This window comes from Sminthopsis crassicaudata, chromosome 2, assembly GCF_048593235.1.
Source record: "Sminthopsis crassicaudata isolate SCR6 chromosome 2, ASM4859323v1, whole genome shotgun sequence".
In the NCBI taxonomy this organism is placed as follows: Eukaryota; Metazoa; Chordata; class Mammalia; order Dasyuromorphia; family Dasyuridae; genus Sminthopsis; species Sminthopsis crassicaudata.
The window spans coordinates 579,883,924-579,905,083 of record NC_133618.1 but is presented as its reverse complement, the minus strand read 5'-3'; the positions used below and the strand labels follow the sequence as shown (position 1 = coordinate 579,905,083).

General features: G+C 33.8%; 2 protein-coding genes across 3 annotated transcripts in view; one reads left to right on the top strand and one right to left on the bottom strand.

The window, feature by feature from the left end:
* LOC141558401 (glutathione S-transferase omega-1-like) overlaps positions 1-21,160 on the bottom strand; it is a 180,212-nt gene that overhangs the window by 58,104 nt on the left and 100,948 nt on the right. The window lies entirely within an intron of this gene.
* The window catches only part of LOC141558399 (cilia- and flagella-associated protein 43-like), a 155,419-nt gene that overhangs the window by 35,507 nt on the left and 98,752 nt on the right, over positions 1-21,160 (top strand). For both annotated transcript variants that reach the window (XM_074295515.1, XM_074295514.1), the window contains exons 8-12: positions 1,315-1,385; positions 3,142-3,273; positions 8,508-8,624; positions 14,381-14,461; positions 17,943-18,091. In XM_074295515.1, coding sequence (XP_074151616.1) covers positions 1,315-1,385; positions 3,142-3,273; positions 8,508-8,624; positions 14,381-14,461; positions 17,943-18,091 — 550 coding nt within the window. The remainder of the gene's footprint in view (positions 1-1,314; positions 1,386-3,141; positions 3,274-8,507; positions 8,625-14,380; positions 14,462-17,942; positions 18,092-21,160) is intronic.

Below are 21,160 nucleotides of genomic sequence, written 5' to 3'. Positions count from 1 at the left end.
TTAGTGGCATTCTTTCAGTTTGAACTTATTCTACCTCTTACAATGGCTTTGTGACCACAGATAAATAATTTAACCACTCCTAAGTTCCTTATCTGTAGATAATACTACTTAAAGAATACTTATCTCACAGGATTGTAGTGATGATCACACATGTAAAGAGTTTTGCAAAGCTTAAAGGACTATATAATTGTTAGTAATAATTAACAACATTGAGCTAGGCTCAAGTCCATTCTCTGACATATCCTAGCTGTGTTACACTGGGAAAGTGTACCTTTCGATAACCAGGACAACTCTGAAATATCACAGGTTGGGGATTTGCATTGGTAGAAAGAGTTTCCTCACCTGAAAAATCCCTAGACCACTGATACCACAGGTCTCCACAAAGAAACCATCTTGTACACATGTAGGCTAGGTTGTGTTATGTAGGACAATGAAGCCTCCCCTGGCAAGCACTATGAGGTTCTTCAGGGAAAAGCAGAAAAATGCCTTTGTAGCTGGCCTGGACTAATTTCCTCCAAAGCACAGAATCCCAGTGTTATTTGAGGGGCTGTTGTTTTTCTCAAAAAGATAGCTTATCATGTATTATCCCAATTACTTGCCTCAATCTCTCAATCATTTTGATCCTTGGCAAATGTAATAGAATTTGATTTCTTGATTTGTTTTTTATAGCTCTAAAAATGTGCTCTTCAGTTGCTTCATATGCACATTCCAGCTCTTCTGTCTCTAAATGCTTGGAATACTAATACACTTAGTCCATGTCTTTTGAATCCTCTTTATAATGATTGGGGACCTGCTAACTGAATGGTTGAAAGACTTAGTGACTGAATGGCTTACATTTAGTCCTACCTTAAAGGCCTTTTGAATTTCTTTCCTCTACCTTGAAAAAGCTATGATTCTGTCTTTTTTATTACATTTAAAATAATACCTAGTAAAATTGATCTTCATCAGTGGCTGATGGCAACATGCTGTCCTCACATTAATCACTAACTCTATTAGTTAGTGTAAGTATTGTTAACCCCATTTTTTAGATGGGGAAACTAAAGCTCTAAAAGTTTAAAGATTTTCCAATTATCATGCAGCTAATTGAGGGTTTGAGAACAAATTTTTATAGGAATGTCGAAAATAAAGTTATTTATGCATTTTTAGAAAGTGCGTTAGAAATTAAAAGACCTTCCATCTGTTTCATAAACTTTATAACCCTACATGAAAGTTTCTAGAGAAAATTAAAAATAACATAGCATTAATATAATTTAATATAAAGATGTTTCCACTTTAACATTTTTATTTCTTTTATGTTTTTCACAAAAAATGAAGAAAACTATTCAAAAATTAAGAACATCAATACCATGGTGATGCATACTGAAGGAGTGTTTATTTCTGGACATGTAAGCTTTTTTTCCTCTATTATTTTCACTGCTGTCATTTGTCTTTTAAGAATTAATGTGAATTTTAAAAAATCCAATCTCTTGAGAGCCAAGGTGAGGAAGGGGAAGGAAAATACAGAAAAGAAATCCCAGATAATCACATTTTAAATGAGCCCTAGAGAAATCTTCAATATGGATTTCCACCAAAACAGCATAAAATTGCACATTTATCATCCTTTAATGGCCTCAGGGCATTAGACATGAACTATTCCCTTAGATAATTCAGGTATGGATTTAGATCTGGAAGGCATTTTAGAGGTCACCTAGTACATATTATAGGTTAGGAAACTGAATTAGAAGGGGCATGACTTACCCAATGTCACACAGATAGATAGTAAATAAAACAGAAAGTAAACTAAGTCATCTCTTGAGCTTGGTCTGTTTCTGCTTTATTCCCAACTACAATGATTATACATTCCAATTTACAGCTATAGAGATTGCTGCAAAAATGTAGCACCAGAGTTAGTGCTGTGGTCTTAATCTATGGCTGATCAAGGTAGCAAGTAGCAAGGTCATATATTTATCTCTAATTGGGCCAGAGCTTTTCTCTTTTCCTTAGCCACAAACTAAATCTGTAGCCCAGCAAGTTAACTTTTTGGTGTGCGCCCGCATGCACATGCACATGCACACACACACACACACACACACACACACACACACACACACATAAACGCACACTTACATATGAGGGAATGAATCAAAAGAAAAATAGGTGGCTCCTTCACTTGATGCTTTAAAAAACAAAAACAAAACTTTCTGAGGTGTAATCAGTCTACAATATACTTCCTTAATCAAACATAACCAGGACTCTGATTTTCCCCTTTTCAGACTTTGTGTGTGCATGTGTATTTTTGGCAAGGCAATCAGTATTAAGTGATTTATCCAAGGTCACACAGTTAATAAATGTCAAGCATCTGAAGCGAAATTTGAAATTAGAATCTCCCCACTTTAGGGCTGAAGCTCTAAGTACTGCACCACCTAGCTGCCCCACTGGCTGGTTTGATAATGAATTTCCTCCTTCAAAGCTTTTGAATACCCATTTCATCCTACTTATATAAAGAGAGGGGAGTGTAGTTATAATTTGCTTTAGATCTATGTCTTCTGAGAGAGCCCTAAACCCAAACACTTTAATTAGTAATATTTTAATCTCAAAGAGGGTCTAATTAAGGGAATATGGACTAATTTTATTGGAACAACAACTTCAAAATCTTCTGTAGGTAAATCAGCAGTAAGTAAATGTACTAAAGGTCAATTAAGTTTGCCTAGGTCTGTTCATAATATTTACTGACTACTTTGTGCTGAGCTCTATTGTGGAGGATCCCTCAAAGAATATAAAGAGACAACAACAAGAACTTAAAACAGCAGAGATAATTTGAGTATGAATAAGACCAATCTCCATGAGACACAGAAGAAAATAAGAGTAAAATTATTTCAAAGATAATAGCATTATATTTAATTAGAAGTCTTATAGAGACTAAAATGTGTTACAGGAATTCAGAAAATAGGAAGAGCAATAAAGATTGGGAGAGAAGAGAAAGGGTTTCTGGAGGAGGTGAATTAAGCCAATCCTTGAAAATGGATAGAATTTCATTAAGTTGGGAAAGAAAGTTGTATCTCCTGAAATGGATTGTTAATTCCTTGATTTGACAGCTTAGTAGAGAAAGTCCATTATGTAAGGATGTGTTTTTTTTGTTTTCTTTTTACTTTTTATATCTAGGATGGCATTTTATATTCTATTAATGTCAAGGAAAATAGATACACCATAAAGGACCACATTAATTTACAAACCTCTGTGAAGAATATTGCATTTTCTCCTGATTATACACAAATACTACTTCAAACAGAAAATGTAAGTAAGAGGATGAATTTCTGTCACAAAATGCTAATATTGTGTATCATAGAACAAATTCTTTTATTGAGGTGCTTATTGTAATCACATGTGAATCTGTAAGGATATATTAATTTATCCACTTGAGAATTCCCATGTTAGGAAATCTTCCACTAAAGCACATTATAGGCCATCTATGACTTAGATTAGTCTAGGGGTACATCTCAAGAATGAGAGATTAGACCATTTATCCAGGGTCACAGAGATAGTCAGTGAAATGGTTTAAACCCAAGTCTTTTGGGCTCTAAAGTCATCACACCATATGAATAGAGGGTAGAGAGCCAGTGACCTTCTCTTCCTTCTCCCTTTCCCTTTTTAACTTTCTTTTGTGTGTAAACTTTCTTAATTAGGTTAAAAAAAATTTTAATCTCCATCGATGTTTCTTTTATCTTCCACTGTTATTGCTTTACTAATCAAAACCTCAGGTCACCCTCAACATTTGCTTTCTTTTTTTCAATCTGCTGGATGCAGCCAGAAGAAATCAGAAAACCAAGCGGATAGGAACAACCACCTTTTCTAATTTCTACTGTCATCTTTGAAGGACTCCCTCTGACATTCCTCACGGTTGTTCCAAATCTTCTCTCTCTTCAAACCCTTGAGACTGTCCTTTTTACTCCTAGCTGTTGAATTGACCTTCTATTCTATGGACAAAACTGAGTCTGCCTACCTAAATTTCATACTTTTTGGTCTTCATCCATCTTTTGTTCTTGTGCTTTCGTTTGAGAGGATAAAATAGTCCTCCTCCTTTCCAAGGATGATTCTGAGGATTTAAACCTGGGTAACTTAGAATAATGATGGAGTCCTCAACAGAATCAGGAAAATTCTGAAGAGAGGATTGAGAAAATAGAGCCAATTGTTTCTTCTCTCTCCCTGCTCACATTGTCGTGTAAATCCTTGTTTATATATGTTTTGTGCATATCCATGTTTATATATGTAGCTGTCCCCTCTAGGTTACTCTCAGTCAAATAACAATGTGAGGTTTGCAAAGTTATGATTTATTATCTATAAATTTTTATGTATATGCCTATTTTATATATCTATAAACCTGGGATGATGTAAAAATTTCTCGGTGAAAACAGATATGAATAGAAAAAGTTTTAAGAAGTCCTGCTCTACAGCATCCCGAATGCATGGCACTTCTGTTTCTGCTTAAGTAATCCAGCTGTGAAACTCTTCCAAGATAGCAGTATGCTATAGTGAATACTGGCTATATTACACTTAGATCTAGCATTTAATTACTTATGTGGCCATAACCAAGTTAAGGCTTCTCTGGGCTTCCATTTCCCCAATGCAAAATAGATAATAAAATCCATAATACTTACCTCACAGAGTTGAAAGTATATAATATATATAAAACTCTTTGTAAACATTAAATTCTTAATAAATGTTGGTTATAATTAATCCATCCATAGAGCACAGTAGAAGATATTAAAGCTTCTTATATAATCAAAATTTACCTCTCAAGCAAAAGAGATATTTCTTTCCTATGAAGTAATACAGAATGAGCCTGACTCCTCTCCTATATGAAAGACTTTTAGACAGCTATAATCTTTTTAGTTTCTTCTCAAAGCTAAATACATTAAGTTCTCATAATCATTCTTAATGTGGCCATTAAAAAAAAACCTTATCACTATCCTTCTTCAAATATAGTATCTGAAACTGAATGTAATACTCCAAATATCGTTGGAACAGTACAACATACAGAGGATCTAATACTTTTTTAAGTGAAATTTAAGAATTCATTAACCTTTTCTAGCAATTGCTAATTCATACTGAGCTTGTAAACACCCAAACACCTTAGGTCTTTTCAACATGTAGCTATGTTTTTCCCATTCTTGGGTCAGTCTGCTAATTAATTCCTTTTGATTAAAATATTTATGAAATGCATATTCAGTTCTAGCCTTTGTGCTCACTACTAAGAACAGAAAAATGAAAAACCGTAAAGTTTCTTTCAGGAATTTATGAAATTTGCTGAGGGAATGTGATATAACTTCAAATAAGTTTTTATAAATGACATAATACAAAAACCAGCAAAGGTGAGACCTCAATAGAGTTTTCTGATAAGAAATATCAGGAACAACTAAGGAAGACTTTTTGGAGCCTTCTTGATAGCATCTATACTGGCTCTTGAATAAAAAGGATTTCAATTGGTGGGAATGATGGGGGGGGAATACATTCTAGACATGAAGAATAGGCCACGTGAAGAGCAGGTCAGAAGCAGGATAGGACAATCGGAATGGAGAACAAAATGCAAGGAGGTTATTATTTGACAACGCTGAAAGGTTTTGGCAAATGGATGTGTGAGATAGGAGAAGGAAGATTTAAAGATGACTCTGAAGTTTTAAATGTAAGTGACTAGAAAGGTGATAGTGCCTTGAAAGAAACGGGGGGGGGAAAAGGAAATATAAGTGAATGGAGTACAATTTAGTTTGTTGAGTCAAGTGCTAAAGGAACATTTAGGTGGAGATGACAGCTGGGAAATGCAAAGCTACTTATCATGTTAAAAGATGACACAATTAGCTAAGCATGAAGGGTCAAGTTGAGCTGCAGAGAGCAGTGGCTCAGAGAACTCAGCAGAGTAGTCTATACTTCAGAGACAAGAGAAGAAAAAGGCCATGGGCTTCTGGAGCACCACAGGGGCCAATTACTGCCAATGTTCCTAAAGTTTGTGCCTCTCTACTAGTGTTCCCTATGTCTATACTTACCTTTTCTGTGCCCATTCTTCCCATTGATGCTGTGGAGAGTACCCTCAGATGCTTAGGAAATATTTACTATTATTGTTCCTGCTACAGTATTTTAGAAAATGACTCTACTTTGATACCATTTTGTCATTTGGCTGACTACAAAAGGTGCATATGATGGAGCTCTTGAGCCATAGTTTGGGGAATGCAGAAAGAGGAACAGAGTACCTTAAACCTAGAATGGTTAATCTTGGAAACAAGCTGCAACAGGGAATAGGGTGGCCTGGAGAGGGCCACTAACTATGTAAACATGGATAAGCACAAAAATATTTGTAAACATATGAAGAGAGAGAGAAGTAACAAGCAGAGAAATCAGAACAGGTCTCCTACAGGAGATAGACGTGAGCTGACACCTTAATTTAATAATAGCCAAGCAGAAGCTGCTCATAAACACCAATAAGTTACAATTCATACCAAATTGAATCTTAGCAACTTAGAGAAGCATGAATAACTGACTAATTCCACAGGCACTCTGAATTTTTACTTAAGCTTTATTAATTATTAATAAGACAGCCAATTAGAGAGGAAAATGAATATTCAAGATCCAGAGCAAGAACCTCAGATGAAAGGTGTTTAAATAGTCTGCCTTCCAAAGGAAGAAACTCTTATTTGTAATTATTCAGATATCCTTTGGTAATTGCCATGAATTGTCTTTTCCTGCATCCTATTTCCTCTAAATAGCACAGGGAGAACTAAATAGTTGTCAAGAGCCTCATCTTACTGTAAAGTATGGGCTAGCTCCCTAGAGGCCTCGGGGTCAGCCAGAGTCAGGATAAATTAAAGTCCTTGGTCTTTAGGGGGAAAAGTGAAGGAGACAGACAAGCAGAATCCTGGATTCTGTAGTCCAGAGTCACCAGCCTCTCTTCTCTTCCTCATCCTGCCACCAAGTGATCCTGGCTCTTCTCCCCCCACTCCCCAATCCTTGCCTACGATTATCTTTTTTTAAAATTAATTTTATAATTATAACTTTTTTTGACAGTACATATGCATGGGTAATTTTTTACAACATTATCCCTAACACTCACTTCTGTTCCGAATTTTCCCCTCCTTCCCTCCACCCCCTCCCCTAGATGGCAGGCATTCCCATATATGTTAAATATGTTATAGTATATCCTAGATACAATATATGTGTGCAGAAACCAATTTCTTGTTGCACAGGAAGAATTGGATTCAGAAAGTAAAAATAACCTGGGAAGAAAAACAAAAATGTAAACAGTTTTCACTCATTTCCCAGTGTTCCTTCTCTGGATGTAGCTGATTCTGTCCATCATTGATCAATTGGAACTGAATTAGATCTTCTCTTTGTTGAAGATATCCACTTCCATCAGAATACATCCTCATATAGTATTGTGTAGAATGATCTCCTGCTTGTCTATGATTATCTTAACACCATTCAGCAATCACCAATGGTGAGAAGAGCCATTATCCAAATATATGCTAATAGAATCATTATCTCACACCAAATAGGTAATTAGCCTTAAGTGCTCATTAAAGCATACCTTTTTGGAGTTCCAGCCCTCTACATCTTACCTCATCCTTTCTTCAACATTTCCCTTTTCTACCTTGAATGAGGTAGTGACAGGAGATTTTGATATTATTGTAGTTTACAACTTGAATGAATTTTCTTGCCGTAGGCTCACTTCAATCTCATTAGTCACAAGGCCATGGCTTAGTTTTGAAGCCTGTCTAAAAAAAGTTATTTGTTTGCTTTTTTCTTTTGGTCCAGAAGAATCTTCATCTTAATTTTCTATTTCCTAACTAACAAACTTTGAAACAAGTATTGTCATGAATATATATTTGAAAGAACAGTGACTCAAATTAGTGTAGATACTTCTTCCATCAATACAGATCATAGCCTCTTTGTCTTCTACAAATGAAAAGTAAATTGTATGGTGTTAAACCTGCTAGTGAAAGCTTAAGTGCTCAAATAACCATTTCTGTGCTTATTTGGAAGTTTTCTGGCTTGGTGGCATGCATCAGAATTTATACTCACTGTCATAGCTTCATGAACTTTCAAACTACGATGACGTAGCTAAGTAAAATTGTTATAAAGTTCAAATGAGATTAATGTGTGTAAAGAGCTGTGCAAAACTTAAATGTTATATAGATATAAACCACTGCTCCAAATGCTATCATATTGTTTTTTAAAAGAGGAAATTCATGGTTAAATTTGGTCAATTGGTCCATTAGGAAACCAGAAGACTTCAGGCTTGGCTTTATCATTGTAACTACATTTGTGCACATTTTAGACAGAGCTCTTTAAGAGGTAAATTAATCTTTTAGCAGTTGAATCTGTAATTTGTAAAATAATTTGTGAATTCACTATTTTCTTCAAAGATTTATTTCAAGATTTCAAATAGAAAATGCAAGAAGTTATATTTCCTCAAGAACTTGCAACAAATGTTGTACAACAAATGTTTTCAAATTATTTTTAACTTAAATTGTGTTTGACAGGGATCTGTTTTTTCCTATATTTTTGATGACGAGCCAAAACTTGAAACAATTTTGGATGCATCTGGTGGCAAAGTACAGGCAGTTGATTTTGTCACATTTGGAAATGAATACTGCATGGTGAGAATTTGTTTCTGCTCTATTTAGAGATGTAGGTAGTGGCATTGAAATTTCTGAACTGTGAATACCTAAATATATACAATTTAAATATGTGCCAATATTGGTTAAAAAAAAAAAGCTTTAATTTCATTTAATTTTTAGGTATAAATCCTTTCTCTACCTCCCACTTCCAGTTTACTGCCCTCCCTCCATCCCATTAAGAAAGTTAGAAAAACAAAACCTTATTATAAGCATGCATAATCAAGCAAAACAAATTTCTACACTGACCATGTCCATGGAAAGGAGGGATAAAAAATTCCATAATCCTCATTCTTAAAAGTCCCCCATTACCCCTCTATCTGGAACTGGGCAGCACCTTTCATTATGAGTCCTCTGGAAATGTGATTGTTCTTTATGTTAATCAGAGTTCCCAAGTTTTTCAAAGATGATTATCTTTACAATATTAATGTATTAATTGTTCTTCTGGTTGTGATTACTTCACTTTGTAAAGATCCATACATGTTTTCTTAGGTTTCTTTGAAATAATAATCAACAGGCACCCTTTTCTTCAGTTCTTTGACACAATATAAATAATTGCTTGGTTTCATATCTATGAGTCCTTTTCCTCTTTATCTTTTTGTGATATAGATTTACTAGTGGTATATGTGGGTCAAAGGGTATGCATAGTTTAACAGCTTTTTGGAGCATAATTTCAAAGTGCTTTCAAAATGACTTTACCAGTTCACAATTCTGTGAATCATGCATTAACATGCTTATTTTCCCACAATGCCTCAAATATTTTTCATTTTCCTTTTTTGTCATTTTTGCCAATTTAATGGATATGAGGAGGTATATAAGGTATTTCAATTTGTATTTTATTATCTAATTATTAGTGATTTATCATTTATTATTACATTTACTATCTAATTGTGATTTGGACTAGTATTTTTCCTAATTTGAGACTTTTATATCAGATATTAAAAAATGAAATTATTAAAATATATCACATAAAAAAGGAGAAAATGTCCTTTGACATATTTGTTTCATTCTATTCAAACCATTAGGAACTAGATTATTTTGTTGTTTGAAAGTCATTTTTCACTTGTATTAGTTCTCTGTGACCTCATTTGGGGTTTTCTTGGCAGAGATACTGAAGGAGTTTGCCATTTCCTTCTCAGTCAATGTTATGGGTGAAGAACTGAGGTAAACAGGGTTAACTGACTTGTTAAGGGTTACACAGCTGGTAAGTGTCTGAGGCCAGATTTAAAATGATGAAGATGAGTCTTCCTGGCTCAAGGCCTAGGAGACTATCCACTCTGCCACCTAACTGCCCCAGATGTATTTTAGGCAATAGATTTCCCTTCATTGATTCTGATGTAAAGTTTGTGATTAACTCAAGAAACTAACTTTGTTATTCAAATGCTTTACCAACAAGCTCATAAAAAAAAATTTATGTGGGGGGGGGGCATGAAACCAAGATGATAGATTTGTGACAGCAACCCAGTGGAACTTTCTCAACATTCCTCTTCAAACAACTTTAAAATAATTACACAAATCAAGTTTTGTGGCAGAGGCAACAAGAGTTCTAGCTGAGACCTTTTTTCTGACCTAAGGAAACTAAGGCAGTCTAAGGGGGAGATCTGTGACTCCAGGGTAAAAAGCTGCCTGGAAGGCACACAGGTAAAGGCAGCACCAGTGGCCCAAAGAACATCAGGGGGTTGGACAACTGGACAGAAAGAGATGAGCCATCCCTCTCACTAGGTGAAGCTGGAGCTGACTGGCAGTTCTACTGCCTCTATCAGTTCTGGGTGGAGAGGATGTGGGATCAGCCACCAAAGAGCAGGGGGCCTCCAAGGGGGCTCGATCTTGCAGTGGAGGGGAAACAGGAGACCTGGTCAAAGTTCCAGGGTCAAGAGAAGTTCTAATGCTTGTGACTGCAAGAAACCAAGGATCCTTCCTGGAAAAAGAATAGAGTGCAAAGCTGCAGAGCAGTCCCCACCTCTTCCCACATCACACCAAACTCTTAAACACCCTAGCTTGCAGACTTCTAGAACTAGTTCTGAAAACAGTGGCACAAAAAGGCCAAAGCTTGGGACAATGCTTCCTCACCCCCTCCCCAAAGGAAGCAGAACCCAATTTTAACCAATGTTCAAAGTCAAGAAATAGGCTTATAAAAATGAGCAAACAACAAAAAAAGGAACTTAATCTTAAAAACAATTGTGATAGTAGGAAATAAGAGACCCAAACTCAGAAGACAACATAAAAATAATTATAACAAAATCTCAAAGAAAAATGATAACTGGATATAAAGCCCAACAAGAATTCCTGGAAGAGTTAAAGAAAAAAAAGAGAAGTAGAGGAAAAAGTGGGAAAATAAATGTGTGATAAAATTGTGAATAGTTTATTAACAGCTTGGTAAAAGAGGCACAAAAATTGAAGAAAGCCTTCAAAAACAGAATTTGCCTAATGGTAAAGCGGCATAAAAATTTACTCAAGAATAGAACTCCTTAAAAAGTAGACTAGGCCAAATAGAAAAAAAAATTTCAAAGATTTATTAAGAAAATAATTCTTGAAAAATTGGAAGTAAGCAACTGGATCCATGAGACAACAAGAAACAATATTTTCAAAAGTCAATAGAAGGGGGAAAATGTGAACTATGTCATTAGAAACACAACTTGACATAGAGAAAAGATTGAGGAGAGATAATTTAGGAATTAATGGATTACCAAAAAACCATGATAAAGAAATAGCTTAGACATTATATTTCAAGAAATTATAAAGAAAACTGCCCTGATATCTTATATCCAAAGTGCAAACTAGAAATAGAAATAATCCATCAATCACTTGTTGAATGAGACCTCAAAATGAAAACTCCCATGAATATGACAGTTGAATTTCAGAGCTTCCAGGTCAAGGAGAAAATATTGCAAGTATCTAGAAAGAAACAATTCAAATATTATGGAGTCACAGTCAGAATGATGCAAGATTTAGCTTTTATGTTACAGAAGTGGAGGGCTTGGAATATGTTATTCTGGAAGGCAAACTAGGATTACAACCAATAAAGACTTACCCAGGAAAACTAAGTATAATCCTTCAGTGGGAAAATAGATATTTAATGAAATAGAGAACTTTCAAATATTCTTAATGAAAAGAACAGAGCTAAATAGAAAATCTGACATTCAAACAGAAGACTGAAGAAAAGCATAAAAATGTAAACATGAAAGAGAAATCCTAAGGGATTCAAGAATGTTAAACTGCTTAAATTCCCATATGGGAAGATGTTTCATGTAATTCCTAAGAACTTAATCACTATTAGAGCAGGTAAGAGGAGTTATTTATTTGTATGAAAGGCATAGATGTAAATCAATTATGTTGGAATGATTTCCCAAAAAATGAAGAGATGAGAAAGAGAGATGCATTCTGAGGAGAGAAAAATGGGGAAAATTTTCTCACATAAAAGAGGCACACAAAGAACTTTTACAATAGAAGGGAAGCATGGGATGGGGTGGAGAACAATGCTTGAATCTCACTCTTATCAGTATTAGTTGAAAAAGGGAAGAAAAAAGATATACACTCAGTTTTGTGTAAACATCTATCTTACCCAAAAAGCAACTAAAAGGAGAATGGGTTAAGAAAAAGAGGAGGGAATTATAAAAAGGGAGATAATATTAAGGGAGGTGGTAGTTAGAAATAAAAGATTTTTTAAGGAGGATCAGGATAAAAAGAAAGAAGAAGAAACAGAAGAAAATGGAATAGAGGGAAATAAATAGTTAGTGATCATAATTGTGAATTTGCATGGGAAGAGCTCACCCATAAAATGGAATTGGATAGCAAAATAGATTCGAAATCAGAACCCACTAATATGTTGTATACAAGAGACTCACATGAAATAGAAAAACACACACAATTAAAATAAAGATATGAAGCAGAATCTAATATGCTTTAGCAGATGTAAAAAAGGCAGTGGTAGCAAATATGATTTCAGACAAAGCAAGAGCAAAAATATACCTAAATAAAGGAGATAATCAGGGAAATTACATTTTGCTAAAAGGCATGGTAGACTGATAAAGTATCAAAAAATGTTATAGTAAGTTTGTCTGAGAAAGCACTCATTTCTCAAACACATAAAATTTAGTTAAATTTATAAAAATAAGGGCCATTCACCAATTGACAAATAGTCAAAGGCTAGAACAAGCAGTTTTCAAAAGAAGTATTCAAAACTATCTACAATTATTAGATCTATTATCACTATTAGAGAAATACAAATTAAAACAACTCTGAGCTACCATCTCACACCTATCAGAAATGACAAATGCTGGAGGGGATGACGGTAAATAGATACACCATTGAACTGCTAGTAGAGTAATGAACCAGTCCAAACATTCTTGAGAACAATTTGGTATTAGGCCCAAAGAGTTTTGAAACTGTGTATTCTTTGACCAACAAATATCACTATTAGGTTTCCATCCCAAAGAGATCAAAGAAAAATAAAATATTTATAGCAGGTCTTGTTATACTGGCAAAGAATTGAAAATTGATGGAGTGCTCATTAATTAGGGAATGGTTGAACAAGTTGTGGCATGTGATTATCATGGAGTATTATTGTGCTATAAGAAATAATTGGGGAAATGGTTTCAGAAAAAACTGGAAAGACCTATACAAATTGATGCAAATTGAAGTGGGAAGAATTGAGAGATCATTATGCAGAGTAACAGCAATGTTGCAATAATGATCAACTGTGAAAGACTTGGCTACTTGACTCTCTGCTGCAATGTTTCAAGATGATTTCAAAGAACTCATGATGAAAAAAAAAGCTCTCTATTTTCAGAGGAAAACTGTGAATGCAAATTGAAGTATACACTTCAATTTTTTTTTTTTTTTTTTTTTTTTTTTTTTTTGCTATATGGCTAATGTGGAAATATGTTTTTCCTGATTTCACTTGTGTAGTTAATATCATATTGCTTGTTGTCTTGTGGTTGGAGGTGAGGAAGAGAATTTGAAACTCAAATTTTAAAAGAAAATAATGTTTAAAAATAAATAATAAATCAGGGGGAAATTAAATTTGGTGTAATAGAATTTAAATACTGACTTGAAATCAAATCTATTCAGGAAATCACTTTATTTTTTTTTTTTGCCTCTGTGTTTTCATATGTAAATGAAGTGATGGAAGACAGAAGTTAGAATACATAAAATCTAAGGTCCCTTCCAGCTGTAAATCCTATAAAATAATATAAAGAGTTTTGAATTTCAAGCTAATTTCCTTTCTGAAGGAAAAAAAAACCTGATCCATTCTCAAGAAATGTCCAAACCAATAAAATTTTATTCAAAATCTTAATCAAAGTGATACATACTAGCTCAAAAGTCACTTCTCAGCCTTTTTTTCTTAATATTTATCCAGAAGAGGTATCAGAACAAAAATCCCATGAAATCTGTGTTTTTATGAAATGACACAAATATAGAAACAACTATGGTGAATTTTCCAAAGTCCCATGCAAGTACATCAGAATTACCTCTAGTCAATTTTATTAGTCAATTTACAAATTAAAAATAACACATATCTCAATATAGGTAATATTCAATTCATCTTTAAATGACATATGTTGATGTTGAAATTTTCATCCTGACTCAATAATCATTCCTTTGTATAAATGTTTACATCTCAAGATAAACCAGTAGGGGCTGAGCTGTCTTAACAAAATATGGAAAAAGTTCATTTTTCATAAAAAGTAATTGCCATATTGATAACTATAGATTTTTATTATTGCATTCTCTTACAGTCAATAACCATTTTAGGAGAATTTTATATTTGGATGACAGAAGATGGATATCTTATCAGTAGATTATGCCTTTATACAGAGGTATGTATATAAGAAGTAGATATGTTTAATGATAAATGCTATGGAAGTCCTCCTTTTCATTTTTACATGAAATGTGAAATATATATATTATATATATTTATCTATATATAATATATATTATGCATGTAATATATATAATATATATTAACTTTGATGTGTGAAATGACTTTTTATATAAAATTATAGTTGGCTATTATGTCAAAATAACTAATGTAAAGCATTTTTGTATTCTACAATATAGTAAAATATCACATCATGGCAAAGTCATAGAAGCATTATTTATGCTTCTTGTAATTTTCATTAATATTATTACTTGTTAAATGGATACATGAAGCAGATGTAGGCATTGTGAAGTCCTATTGTTGTGTAAAGATGATGTAGCCCTTTTCTTTAATGAAATTACAATTTTAGTTCTGAAGACTGTGATGCTAAGCACTGTACTTTAATTATAAGAATTATAAGGTATAAAAAAATAGAGAAGAAAGTCAGAGGACAACTCATAATAAAAACAGATTGTATTATACATTCTAACCCTAAAATTGTAAATGATAGAATGTACTTATTTCCCTTTTTGATGGAGGCAGCTACCTGCTAGGTAGGTGAATTGATACAACAGTTCTGGAATCAACTTTTCCTTATTGTTTCTGGAACAGTCCCACCTTTGGATACTTCATGATACTCCCTAAGCTTAGCTTAGTACTTTGCACAATGCCTGGTCATAACTGAAGAATAAGGCTGCCAAAAAATCCACCAAGGTATTGCCATTTATCTTTGACAAAGAGAACAATAATCTAAAATAATATTTTTTAAAATGGGATAATTTATTTTCCAGTTTCATGTTAGAAAGAATTCAGCTTGGACAACACTAAGAAAATAAATTTTAATCCATTTATCTTACTTATTAAGTGTACAATAAACTTCTGTGTATCTAGTTTTGCTATATGCTATTAGAAATTCAAAAGAAGTAGAAGACATGGTTCTTGCCTTTTTTGTGATTTGGGGAAATAAGATAAAAAAAATATGAAACTGGAAATATCTAAGCCATGGTAGCATAGTCAAGCTTACAACGAAACGAGCATGGGGACGCTAGAGTGAGAATGCACTTGTTTGTAGGTATTATGCACAGCTCTTTAAGTTTCTGGGGCTTAACAACCTTGAAGGAACTTCATTTCATGGAAACTGGGAAAGGAGAAAGCATGGCTGTGTTTCATCCCATGTTTTCCCTTATGAGACTAGAAAGAGGCTTGGGGTAAACATGTAGTCCTCATATCACTGAACAGTATATGTCTGGGAGAGGAAGATTCTGACCCAATCGGAGTGAGAAACAATAGTAAAAACAATTAACAACAGCAATAAGCCAGGTAGCTTCATGAAAAAGAAAAGAGAAGGCAGAGGCATCAGTGAAAGGAGCTGAGCTCCAGGAGATTCAGAGCCAGGATTCAGTGGGGAGATTCACAAATCTAAAGGACAAGCTCATTCATGGACTTTCAGGAGATTCACAACTAGGATGGACTTCCAGGAGATTCATAAGTCAGAAACCCACAAGCCCACTCTCGGTTCATTCCCACTTCCACCTTTGTGCTGGCTGGAGACGAGAGGCTGAAGCTGGCAGGAGATTCAGAGGGAGCTCTTGGAACCAAGGAGAGAGATAGGCCTCTACTAAAGCTAACCGGGCCCCAGGAAAAGAGACAACAAGACTTTGAAGAGAAAGTAAAGATATAGGGCTCAGTTCTGTTTCATCCAAGTTTCCTTTGTCGGCACAAGCATGTGCCTTATTGGTATTACTAGACTCCTAGAACCACACATATTGGCTTGCTTCTAGACCTTGCAACACTGGAAAATTCCCTACTCGTTTACAGTAAATAAAAACTTATACTTCACAAGCAATATAGTAAAATAGAAAAAGCAATGGCCTAGGAATCGGACCATCACTTGATGGTCAAGTTAATTCATTTTTTCAGTCCTCACTTTCTTGATATATGAACTGAGGAATTTGGACTAGATGAACTCTAAAAGTCTTTATTCAAGAAAATAATAATCACAAAGTATGACAGAAAAATAATTAAATTGATTGACTTTTGCAAGATTTCTATACTTTCCTGCAGTGACTCAATTATGTATGATTTCAGTGGTCTGTACTAATCATGGTAAATCTTCCTCTGATCCAAGTAAATACATAATGTCCTTGCTACTGTTAAAATCCAGTTAAATGAATGTCCTATCTACAGTCTTTATACTATTTTCTAAAATATATCTGGAAGAGAATTAATCCAGTTAGGAAGAGGTAAGATATCACAACTGAACTCAGGTCTTTCTAAGGGGGTAAAATCTGATCTCCTTAGTGGACTGACTAGGTGAATACAAGTTTCCCTTACTTCAACTGACATAAGGGTAGATTTGATTTGGTTTGGTTTTTCAAAAAAAACAACAACAATGAAACAAGGGAGTAAATATGACATAAACAATTACAAAGGGAAATAAACAGATGAGTTTAAAGAGTATACAATGCTTATCCTAAACTAATTATATTATGGCTTTTTAAGAGTCCTGTTACTACTACTCATTCAATGGCATGGCTGCTCTAAGAAAAATGGGATCTGCAACTATTATAAATGCTCTCATTAGAAAGCAAGGAGCATCAAATTGTCTCTAGAAGCTAGAGGTGATACTGTTTATCCCTAAAAGATTTAAGTGGAAAACTGAGGCTATTAGCAATACTTAAATTGTGATTGCTGATCTTTTCCTCCTGTGATAGTCTTTTACAATAACCAAGAATTTTGAATAGGTTAAATTAAATAGTTGATTTCATATTTCATATTTAGCATTTAATACTTTCTTTTACATCATTATTATAGTGTGATTAGATTAAATTTAATAATAATTTTATAGTTAAAAGTAAATCACAATTCTAATTTATAGCTCATAAACTATTAATATATTCATGGGTGCATTTTTAACAAGGTTACATGGCCATTAATTTCTAGGTATTCTTAGCAATCCAATGGCTTCACATATCAGAAATTTTTTTAAAATAGTAATAATCACTGATATGTATATCATGCATAAGATTTATGAAGAGCTTTAATAAAAATGATTTTATGTGGTCTAACTACTTTACATGAGAAGTAGTGGACAGTATGTAGAGAACGGGTCTTGGAACCAAAAAAATTTGAGTTCAAGCGTGCCTCTGACATTTCGCAACTGCATAAAGTTGGGCAAGTTACTTTATTTCTCAATACTTTAAGAAATTCTCTTAAAAGAGTACAGGTATCTTAGTAGAGGGAGTCTCCTCATCTGCGAGTTTATTATTCCAATAAAACCACTGGTCCAATCCCAATCCCCATCCTATATAACATGTTTATAATTCATATGAGAAGCTGGCGGTATCTTATTTGTTCATTCATTCACCTTTGCAAATCCTAAGGGGAGTTCTTAAGTGAGTCTTTTATGCTAAAGTTAAAAGTTAATTTATTTTGTCTAGGTAAATGATATGGCTTGCTGCCCCTCTGCATTTTCAGTGGCTGTGGGGACCACTGCAGGATATGTGCTGTTCCTTGACATTTCTAATATCAAATCCCCTCGTATTGTTCACAAAGTCTTTCTCACCAATTCTTCTATACAGCACGTGCAGTAAGTATAACCTGAATGTAACACTGTAAGTATAACTTTTGACTTCTTTAATTACTAGCCCAATTATTGGCTGAATTATTAGATGACTGTTTTACCCTCTTTTCTCTTAATGTGGAAATGAACAACTGTTTTTTGTTCATTGACATATTTTTTTGCTTTTATCATTTTAAATTTTTTAGAGATTCAAAATGTTATTAGATTGTTTATTTTGTGATATAATCAGGGATTGATTATAGGGTGCCATGATACAAAAATATAGCTCCTTATAGAAACTGTTTATTTATTTAGGCAAGACAATTAGGATTAAGTGTCACACAGCTAATAAGTGTTAAGTGTCTGAAATCAGATTTGAACTCAGTCCTCCTGCCTTCAAGGTAAGTATTCTATCCACTGTGTCATCTAGCTGTCTCTGGAAATTGTTTATGTAAACCCTACATATCAGATTTTTTTTTCAAGTGACAATGTATTTTCATTATTTCATTTTCTGTGACTGAAATATTAACTATAGGCTAATGTTTTATCATAGGATTGAAGTAAAAGAATTAGAAAGTAGAAAAAGACTTACTTTGAGGTAGGTAATGAAGGGATCTCGACTATAATGTACTTGATAAGTGGTTGACAAGCAGTTATCTACTCTCTTATTGAAAACCTTCATAGGGGGAATCCACCATTTCTTGCTGTAGCCCATTCTGTTTTTGGTTAGCCCTAATTGTTAGGAATTTTTTCCTAACATCAGACTTAAATTTCCTTCTTTGTAACTTCTTCCCATTGCTCCTACTTCTCTTCTGTAGTTCTAAACACAAGGACAGCCTTTCAAATATTTGAAGAACTAATCTCCTGAACTAATCTCCCATGTAGAATTTGAGTCTTTGGATTATCCATTTCCTTCCTCTGAATCCTGTCAATACTTTCTCAAGATAATGTCAATATCTTGACTAGGCAAAAGTATATCCTTTTAAGGTATTAATAAGTTTATCATGTTCTTGATATAATTTGTAAAATGTTTATTACATTTATGCATAATCAGTCCTATCATTATAAAGGAGGCAGCCATTAGCTTGTAGAGGCTTCTTTTCTTTTGTTGGTTGAAATCGCTGAGAGGCTCTGAGACTGTAGTGATTTTTTATTTCTGAAGTCCAAAGTAGGGATGTGGAATCCCCTTTCCCCAAAGTTGCTATTAAGAATGTCTATTGCTCCCAGCATAATACCCAATTCTTCTGTTACATCCCAGTGACTCTGGGGCTAAGCAGAGCTAATTAATTGCAAGGGAAAAGAAAATTATAAATTCAGAAATAATAAACTGGAATAAAATATGGTTGAGCTCATAAGACACCATTATTCTCTGGGCCTCTGAAGCAAAATCTTCTGACCTAATCTGAGAATGTCTTCATTTTTCTCAAACTTGATTTAGATTAGATTGCCAGGTGAATTGACTCCCCTCTTTTCTAAGGAAATAACAGCTTCATCTTGTCTCTTCACATCCCAAATATACCTTTGACTTTAAAGCATAACAAAACTTTATCTGGTTCAGAGAACAGAAGAAGGGCTTTAGAGACTAGATCTAAAACTATGACAATGACTAGAACTATGACAATGACCAGATGTGTGACCAGGGAAAATCACTTGACTTCTCTGAACTTCATTGTCATGTAGCATGACAAAGAGAGGGTTAGACTTGAAGTCCAAAAAATTTGGGTTCTGTTCATGCTTCGGATCTTACTATTCAAGTATCAAAATGATGCTTATTTCCACAAGGGAAATCTGAATTTGTAGGGCATTTCTAGAGAAATCAGTCAATAGTATTTTATCTGAGTCTTTCTTGGTTAAGAAGAACAAATTCCTGAAATCTATTTTTTGGAACTAGTCACTTGATAATAACACTTTGTCTTCTCAAATAAGTTTTCACTGTCAAAGAAGACAGGTTATGATAGTTTTCCTATTACCTCAAAAACATTATAAAATAACATCTTAAAGGTTCACAAACATAAATTCCTTCATAGAAAATAAATTTATATATTTTTATTAAAGGAAATACTTAAAATTACCATCCAAACAAGAGGCTGATGTTGAAAACATATTATCCTCTTAAGAATTACTATATTTATTTAGAATTATTTGTAAAAGTCCATTTTGATTTCTGTATCCATGGAAGATGGATTAGATATGTTCTATGTGGCTTCAAAGGCATAGAACTACCATCAATGGGTAGAAGATACAGAAAGTTACATTTCAGGTGATTCCACAAAGCCCTAGTCCTAAGTAACCTTGGCCACCTAAAGGCTATGCCAGTAGAGCATACACTTTGGCAAGTTCATACTGGCTATAAATAATGCCCTTAGAAAAAGATTATTCTGTTTTCTGAGGAGGATAACTAGCTGATTGCAATGTTAGGTTTTCTGTTCATCCAGATATTAATTCTTTGGTCACAGTAATCCATACAATGAAGAAAAACACAAAAATGGCCTTCAAGTCTATAGAGACTTCTTTCTTTTTTACAACAGTTAAAGTACAGCAAAAAAATCACAAAGATTACATTTTTAAGACAGCCTACAAATTTAAGTAGCTTAGCTTTTGAATGACTAGAATAACTGAATTTTATCATTCTCAACATTCTCAGAATAAACAAATTGAACTAAAGAATGAAATTGTTTTCAAATATAAGTATAGTTCACAAATTCTCAATAGAGAAATAGAAATTGAAAGAAACAAAAGAATTGAAACCAATTTCAACAATTGGTTTTACAGCATAAACAAAAGCAACAAGGAACATCATTTCAGAGATTATTAAATTGTCTCATATTGCAGGATTCATGATAAACATTTCAAAAAGACTATGAAAATCATTGTAGATTATGAATCAATACTTGCTATAGAGAATGAACAGGTAGAGAAACTTGGCCTTCCAATTAAAATATATATTTTGATACTCAATGACTTCATTGCAAAGATGGGAAGAAATGAGCTTGGCACAACACATGCTAGTAAAGCTAAGAGTAGGAATATGGAATAAGAGAAGCCAAATATAATTGCAGTCTCCATGAAAGTTTTATACCTACACATGATGAATTC